Source organism: Vitis riparia, chromosome 1 (genome assembly GCF_004353265.1).
Source record: "Vitis riparia cultivar Riparia Gloire de Montpellier isolate 1030 chromosome 1, EGFV_Vit.rip_1.0, whole genome shotgun sequence".
NCBI lineage: Eukaryota > Viridiplantae > Streptophyta > Magnoliopsida > Vitales > Vitaceae > Vitis > Vitis riparia.
Genome location: NC_048431.1, coordinates 21,517,026 through 21,525,912, shown reverse-complemented (window position 1 = coordinate 21,525,912; position 8,887 = coordinate 21,517,026). Strand labels below are relative to the sequence as shown.

Sequence of the window (8,887 nt, the reverse complement as noted above, 5' to 3'; positions counted from 1 at the left end):
TCAAACAAATATCAAAATCTGAAAAGTCAAGTGAATCTAAAATCCCATCGGACACAAGTCGCTCAACTCTAGATTTAGAGATATGACCTAGGCGTTTGTGCCACAATGAGGCCGAATTATCTTTATTCAATTTACGTTTTGTACCTCGTGATTCCACATGCAAGGTTTCATTATAGGACGGAACAGTTTCCAACAAATATAGATTATCATAAACATTAAGTAAACCGGTTCCTACAATATTTGAATTAATAGATAATGCAAATCTATTGTTTCCAAATGAACAAGAATAACCTGATTTGTCCAAAACAGAAACTGAAATTAAATTCCGTCTGAAAGACGGTACAACGAAAGTATCTATTAAATCCAAAAAATAACCAGATTTCAATAATAATCTAAAGTGCCCTATTGCCTCCACTTCTACCGACTGACCGTCTCCGACATAGATGCATCTTTCAGCATCACTTGGTTTTCGGTAACTCAGGCAACCCTGCATAGAAACACAAATGTGAGTAGTAGCACCAGAATCTAACCACCATGTGTTTCTAGATACTGAAGCTAAATTAACTTCAGAACAGACCAAAGTAAGAATTATACCTTTCTTAACACGCCAAGCAGCATACTTGGTACATTCCTTCTTAGTATGTCCAGGCTTATTACAGAAGAAACATGTTACCTCAACTTTCTGTTTCTTTTGTTCTAGGCCATTAGAAGCAGCAACCTTATTATCCTTATTCCTTCGTTTGCCCTTATCCTTGGAAGTGCTAGCCAGATGAGCACTTTCGGTCTTGTCTTGCTTCAATCTCTCTTCCTCTTGCACACAGAATGAAATGAGCTCATTAAGAGTCCATTTATCCTTTTGACAGTTATAACTGACCTTGAATTGATTAAATTGTGCAGGAAGAGAGATGAGAACCAAATGCACGAGTAAATCATCAGATAACTCAAGTTTCAAAGCCTTAAGTTTTGAAGCAAGATGAGACATCTCCATGATGTACTCCCGAACATTACCCTTGCCTTTATACTTCATTGAAATCAAGCTTGCTAAAAGCGTGCTCGTTTCAGCCTTATCGTTTTTGGCAAAACGTTTCTGAATTTCCGCAAGGAAGTCACTGGCATTAGTAACCTCATCGGTTACCGCACCCCTGAAAGCTTCTGGAATTCCGCGCTTCATGATCATAAGACTTAGCCTATTTGAACGTTCCCACTTACCCCAATAAACCTCATTCTCTTGAGTACTTTGCTCATTGAGTTCATCGGGTTTGGGCATTCTCAAGGCTAAGTCTATATCCATGCAGCCTAAGAGAATCATCATATTCTCTTTCCAGTCCTTAAAATTAGTCCCATTTAACATAGGGACATTATTGATGTTGGCAGATATAGAAGTAGTTGATATAAAAGCTGAATCCAGAACAAAATAAAATGAATCAAATAAACCATCATGCTCACATAAAATAAGCAATTAAACACATAATCTTTAAATTTAAAAGCAAATTATGACATTTCAAGATACCTAGCACAACATTAATATCAAGTCTTTGGACAGTAATATTAACTGTAAGTGGTACTCTTGTTGTAGTGATCAAACATTGATGATAAGTTATGTCAAATAATAAATCTATCTTTGGATTGATTTATTATTCACATTAAGTTACCTTTATAATCATCACATATTTATCATCACAGGTATGTATGCAATTTGACCAAATATTAACTTTCCTTTGGGCCAGTCAATACCCGCATGAATCACATACACACAAATATCTAACACCCCGAACAGACTAATCTACACGAAAGATGTCACTTTGGTGATTTTCCGCTTTAATTAGCCTATTTAAAATGTTAGATCAATAACTTAAATATTAATATCATAAAATGCTATTAAATAATAATAATAATAATAATAGTAATAAAAAAAAAAATTTATCAACTCAATATTTCATAAATCTTAATCCATTGACATATATATATATATTAAAATAATAACTCAAAAATTAATCAAGGAGTTGGCTCTGATACCACTTGTTATAAATCAACCAAGGTGAATACCCCAATTTCATATATACTGGAATATTTCTTGTTATAACTCAACCAAGGGTGAATACCCCAATTTCATATATACTGGAATATTTCTTGTTATAACTCAACCAAGATGAATACCCTAATTTCATATATACTGGAATATTCTTGTTAAAATCAACCAAGATGAATACCCTAATTTCATCTATACTGGAATCTCCTGATTAAAAAAATGAGTAGAAAAATAATAGCGGAAACATACCTGAATCCATTGAAAGAGAAACCTTATAGGAAGAAAACCCTTTGAGATGGTCTTCCAATTCTGGCCACTAGATTCTGTTTCAATTTCTCTCTGAGAGGATTTTCGGAAATTGGAATGCGTAGTGGTAGAATGGGGACCATAACCCTATTTATAAACTGCTAGGGCAGTTTTAATTTTATCACAATTATATTTCTGCCCCTCATAGAAATAATAATTATCTAATGGTATCTACACAATAATCTCATGACAATTATACCCTTAAGCCAATTAATCAATTATTAATTAGATCACTATATTTAGGCTTAATTAAATGATAGCACACACATTTTAATTATTTACATGTGTGGCCCAAATTATAGATTAATTACAAAAATTAATCTAACAAAAAAATATTAAAAAATGTTAAATAAGTTTTGTTTTTTTATGGTTTGTATATTTTTCTCTTCGAATTTAAATTTTAATAATTTATTAGGTATGACAATGAGATAGTTTTTTTTTTCTCATTCCACATTGCCCTTGATAGAATGAATTTAAAATTTAAATAAATTGATTTGAGAGTTTGAGATTTTTTTTTTTAAATTTGGAATGGGTTCAAGACGGATTGGAGTATTGTTTTGTCATCCTTATATAATAAAATGCTTTTCAATAAATAAATTATAAAAAATGATAATATTTTAATTATTTATAAAATACATTAATTTTAATGTGATTAAAAAAAATTAAATAATCTTTTAAAAACTTTTCAAAAAAAAGTTAAACCCAATAAGGCTGGGTTTGGGAAATCCATGTACTCGTCCCACCCCGCTCACTTCATTTAATTTTTTTAATAAGACAAAAAATTATTTTCCTATTGAAATGGAGGCAATTCATTTTAAACTGATGTCATTACCATATTTGAATAAACCCTAGAATAAAATAAACTAATTCTTTGTCACATACGGAAAGAGTGATATAATTATTCTTTATTTACATATGATTAGTACGCCCAATAATATTCAATCAGTCAAAATTATGAATGAATGTTTAATATTGAGTTGGTGAATGATGTGAAGTGGGATCTAAATTTGTAGATGAATGTGGCTTATAACTAATCTTTTTGTAGCTATTTGATGAACATGGGCTGCACCAAGGTTGAACTGTCCACGTCTACCTTTTAAAACTAATATTTTTATTGGTAAAGATCTTAGTCCCAAACATCATAAATAAAGTCTTTTGACCTTTTGGTAATAAAATTTTGAGTGTGATCTAAGAAAAGAAAACTTTTCTATCGTTTGAAAAGAGATGTTACTGAACAAACAACGACGTCGTTTTATTTTACTTAGGGAAAGACAAACGACGTCGTGAAGTAGTCTATTAGAAGATATTAGAATAAACGGCGCCGTTTTAACGAAGTAAGGAACTTGGTTGTTTTGAGAAAGTGACTCAGCTTTTGCAAACCCCAATTGAAAAGACGACGTCGTTTGCTTAAAAGCAGGAAAACCGAAAACGAAAAAGAAAAAAACGGAAAGGGATTAAGGGCCTGTTTGGTAGAGCCTCAAAATGGCAATCTTACCTTTTTGAAAAGGCCAAATGTTTGAGAGGACTTTTCGGTCAGTTTCACTGTGGTAGACGGAGCAGGTACGAGTACCCTTCATTCAATGGGTTTGAATTTCTCCGATTCTTGGTGAATGGGATTTGCTGGTCTTTCTCGCGGAAAATTTTGTCAACCATTGGTTAGCCGATATGATTGATTTCGTTTAGAGTGATGGGAGATTCTAGAATACATTGGTAGGGTTGGTTGTATGCCTTATTTGTTATAAAAATTTATAATATTATCTAACCATTGGTTTCTAATTTTAGCTTTTATGAATAAAATAAAATAGAAAATAAATAGAATTTGTTTTCATTAATTTTTAAAAATAAAATAAAATATAAAAAAATTAAAAAAAAAAAACATAAAAAGTAAATAAAATATAATATAGTACCATTTTTCACAATTCAATACTGAAAATCTTTAAATATGACTTTTTTTAAATTACATTGTTTTTCTTAATTTCTTTTAATTTCTCTAGAATTTTTTATTAAGTAAATAAATTTTATATCAACATTTGATACATAAAATTTATTAAATTTTAAAAATAATTTAAGAATAAACAAATAATTTTTTTCTTTTCTTTTCTTTTTCTCTCTTCTGTCTCCATAACATCCACACTCACTCCATATGTTGTCGTCACCTTCATTCATCATGGTGACTACAAATGGCGTCACTATCAAGGTCATTGCCAATGATCATCCCCTCTCCTATCATCTACCTCTCTTTTTCCTTTTCTCTCTTTCTTTCCCTCTCTCTCTCTCTTCATCTCCCTTTTTCCCGTCACCAACATTGTTTCCCCATCGCTCATAGCACCACCATTTCCCCACCACTCATAGCAACGCCACATACAACCACTTTCCTATTGGCATATTAGATATAAGCAACAAAAGTAATACTAATTTTTCAAAAAGAATTGATCTTTAGGGTTAAAGTATTAACATTTAGGTTTGGATGTTCACAAATCTTAAATTCCAAGTGTTGAAGATAACCTTGAAATTATTGAAAGTCTCATAAACCTACGATTTTTTGTCCAATGACTCAACTTTGCTCTTGGTACATTTCTAATGAGGAGAAAAGAAAGGTGGAAATTATGACTCTCTTTCTCTTTGAATGGTGGAAGACAAAAGTGTTGAAAACCCTAACCCCTATGAGATATTTATAAGTTCCTAATTGGACTTAAATGACTTGAGTTCATATGGGCTTAGACCACTTAATTTAGCATAACTTAGGTCTATTAATTAATCAATTAGTCTTATCCAAAGACTTTATTCATTTACCCTTGTGCAACCTTATATAATTATTAAAACACTCTTATACATAAAAGTGAACCTAGAGTCCATCTGACTCTCATAACTCATGTTAACAAAGTATATAAACTCACAACAGGGACTATTGGGACCAATAAGAGTACCGGTTCCCTCAAAATCCAATTTTGAAGTTGATTCAATATCCCACTACAAATAATCGACTAAATTCTAGTATTCTATGTAAAAAAACAACAAGACACTATATGCTTGAGCTGGTGACCTGCTATCCATTGCATTTAGTCTCCTGCATGAATGAGTGTTTGTAGTCTAATAAGGTGAAAGTTAACAATTTTTTAAAACTACCTCTATTATCCTTGAATTACATATCATTCTATCGTATATTCAACTAACATATCTTAGCTCTCAAAGGACCTCTATCAACTTCCACTTAAATAACTATTATAACCATAGTTTCCATGAATACACCTTCTTAAAATCACCCAATGAGACGTTATGTCTCAATCCCATGAGATATCATGGTGTTTCTATTAAAAATACATATTGCTACAAGCTTTCATCAATAGTGACCTAATTTATAGGAGGAATATATGATTAGCTTACAATCTCACCTGTAGGTCAAAGTCACTGGTAACTTTAGTACAAACTTAATATTCTTTCAAAGTTAAGGGACAACATAATGAAGTAGCTTAGTGAAGTCGTGATTGCTTGATAGCCTTAAGGCATGACACACCATAAGTTTTGTCCAATGTATAACTAAACACACTAATGCACTCACCATGGGAAATTCATCTCGATAGTTATGACCAATCATCCTTCCAATTAGAAGGTAGTGCACTATAACCTTTAATGGGTTACCTAAACCCATGGACCAATTGTGAACAAGTCATCTATTTGTAAGGAATTTATGACTTAGATCTTTCTATGTAACTCTTAATACACCTAAGTTACATACAATGCAAAAGATACAAGCAAGAATACTCATAAAGAATGCATGGAATAAGGATAGATAAAAGTAAAATCGGAATTATATCATGTCATATTTTTAAGGGCTTTATCTTAACATTCCTTACCACTCCACCATCGACCACCACTAACGGCATCACCCACCTCCATCCACCTCTTTTCCTTATTTCCTCCTCTCTCTCTCTCTCTCTCTCTCTCTCTCTCTCTCTCTCTCTCTATTTATATCTCTCCCTTCTCATTTCCACTTCCATCTTCATCAAACCCACTATGTTGATGTTCCTCCCTTAATCCCTCTACGTTGCAACGACCACAAACATTGTCGCCACTCACAACCACTACCATTCTTCAACTTAGCTACCATTCATTCTTTCATTCCTAAGGCTTTCAATGAGAGTAAACATATTGCCTTGATCTTTAAACTACCTATTTACTTTTGGTATTAGGCTTAAGCCTGTGGATATTTTGCTTTACTTTTAATTCTGATTTGTTTGGATGTAGGTTTACATTGTTGCTTTGGATTATTCAAATTTGGGTTATGGTTCGGTTATTTTGGGTTATACTTTTTGGTTACCTTATTTAGGCTTGATGTATTTTGACTAGGGATCGGTTCAATTAATTTTTATAGATCTTGATTTGAGTTTAGGCCTAGTTAAGTTACCTTTTAATTTACTTGGGCTTTGATTCTCCATTTAGTTTGATTTAGGCTTATTGATATGTGGATTTTGTTGTTAGGCTTTAACTTGTTTTATTTTGATTTAGGCTTGTGTACTTGTTTGGATATTGCTTTGGGCTTGGACTTTGAATTATTTTTCTATGCTTAGAAATTTTCTTTTTGCATAGCATGATGGCTAGAGGAAGAGGCATAGCAAATGTGTAGTAAGTTGGTTGAAAGCAGTTGGTGTGGTTGAAGACCAGGCTGCTAGACGCATGGAGGAGTTAAGATTGTGAGCCAAACTTGGAAGACAACTCTCTAGGGTTTCAGTGGGACTCCTTGTATATATTTTATTTCTTTGGGAGACTTCATTTATTGTATATTTTGGTAAGGGGAGTTTTCTTGCATGTCTGAATTTTTTTTTTTAAATGAGATATTTTTATTAATAAATAAAACCATTTTCTTAAAAATAATTTTAGAATTATTTTTTTCCTCAAAATAAAATTGGTAAAACCTTATTTTTAATAAAATTGAAAAATATTTTTTAAAATAAAATGGAAAAAGTAATAAATTGAGATTTTAATTTTTCTTTTATAACTTGAATATATAATTTTTATAATTTTTTTTATACATTGAAACTTTTTTTAAATAAATAATAAATTTGAAATTATTTTTATAGAATCAAAATAATTTGCAAAATTCTTTTAATGAAAACGACAAACCTTTATTAAAACCAAACAAAGATAAAATCAGATTTTTAATAAATCTTTTTTTTTATAAAATTAAAATAAAAAAAATCAATTTTTGGTAAATAAAAAGAATTGAGGTATCTTTGTAAATAATTTTATAAAAAAAATCATTTTCCTATTAAAAATCATTTTTACTAATAAAATGGAGTGAAACATCCTTTGTAAAAAATCATTATTTTCCTGACAAAAACAAATTAAATAATATTCTCATTAATAAAATAAAATTTTCTTGATAATAATTGAATCAAATCATTTTAAATTATTTTGAATTTAGTTTTTCATAAACGTGTTTTTTTTTGTTTGATTTTTTGTAAATATGTTTTTTTTAATCAAAATAAATGATGAATTCAACTTTTCAAAGATTAGGAATGCACGCAAAAAAATGCCCGGTTGACGAATATGTACGCAAGCAACTCATTCTTCTTAACCAACTCCAACAATTTCAAATTTTCCTCCCTTTCTTGACTCATCTTTCTTTCCATCATCCTTATTTGTAACTGCACCAGATTTGGTAGATCAACTCCTGTCTAATGCCTTTTCACTCATGCAAGTTTGCACCGTGACTATTAACAGTGCATCACCCCAAAAAACAAGAATATATGAATGGGAGGCCAGCAAACATTCCCCGATTGTTTTTTTGTTGCAGCGTTGTCGAATCTTGGATGGGCCGACGGCATATCAGAAAGTTTAATTTTGTTTTGACATGAATGCAGGCCGAATCCGGCAATTCGCAATGATATCACCGACCTACACATGGCTCCGTTATTCTTCGTATGGATCAACTTTTTAATATTCTAATTAATTATTGAAATTTTTATGACCATATTCAATAAAAACAATGCTTTTTATTTATTAAGCTTTTCGAATGTCAAATTGTAATCTTTTAGGCTATCTTCAGGTACAGGATAGGATCAGATCAAATCGGATATGTATCTCTTACATTTCAATATTTTTTATTTTTAAAAAAATATAAAATTTCTTTTACATTTAATAAAATTAATTTTATAAATATTTTTTTTATAAATTATTTTATAATAATCAGTTTGATCTGTTTTATCAAGAAGGTCTACGAATCAGATCCGTATAATATCAAATCATGTGATTATTATTTAGGATTAACAATTAATTTGATTTAATTAACTATTATTACAAATCAAGTAAAAATTGTTTATTAGGATTCAAATTCTCTCTCCCGCTAAAACCAAGTAACATTTTTGTTGCTCATTGATCGGGAGTTTGAATTTGAAACATTTACACATCATTACCGTTCTTAAGACATTTTATTTGATAGATCTTGTTTTTGCTAATGTTTTGAACAATAATATATACTCAAAATTTTAAAAATGTTAATTATTCTTATTTAAATAATAAAAAAATTTCTTTAAATTATTTTTGTTAGAATTT

The 8,887-nt window shown here is 30.5% G+C and overlaps 1 protein-coding gene across 1 annotated transcript; it reads right to left on the bottom strand.

Moving 5' to 3' along the window:
- Window positions 1–215: 215 nt before the first annotated feature.
- On the bottom strand, window positions 216–1,837 carry LOC117923390. Its single transcript, XM_034841654.1, has 2 exons — window positions 595–1,837; window positions 216–487 (listed from the first exon to the last, which is right to left on the bottom strand). Exons 1-2 carry the CDS (start codon window positions 1,349–1,351, stop codon window positions 459–461), a joined length of 786 nt encoding a protein of 261 aa, XP_034697545.1. The 5' UTR covers window positions 1,352–1,837; the 3' UTR covers window positions 216–458.
- Window positions 1,838–8,887: the final 7,050 nt, after the last annotated feature.

Bases quoted from the DNA above. Each gene is read 5' to 3' on its own strand.
- LOC117923390 (XM_034841654.1), bottom strand. From the start codon at position 1,351: ATGTTAAATGGGACTAATTTTAAGGACTGGAAAGAGAATATGATGATT. The intron at 488-594 runs GTATAATTCTTA...GTTTCTATGCAG, and splicing joins TGCTTGGCGTGTTAAGAAAG to GGTTGCCTGAGTTACCGAAA.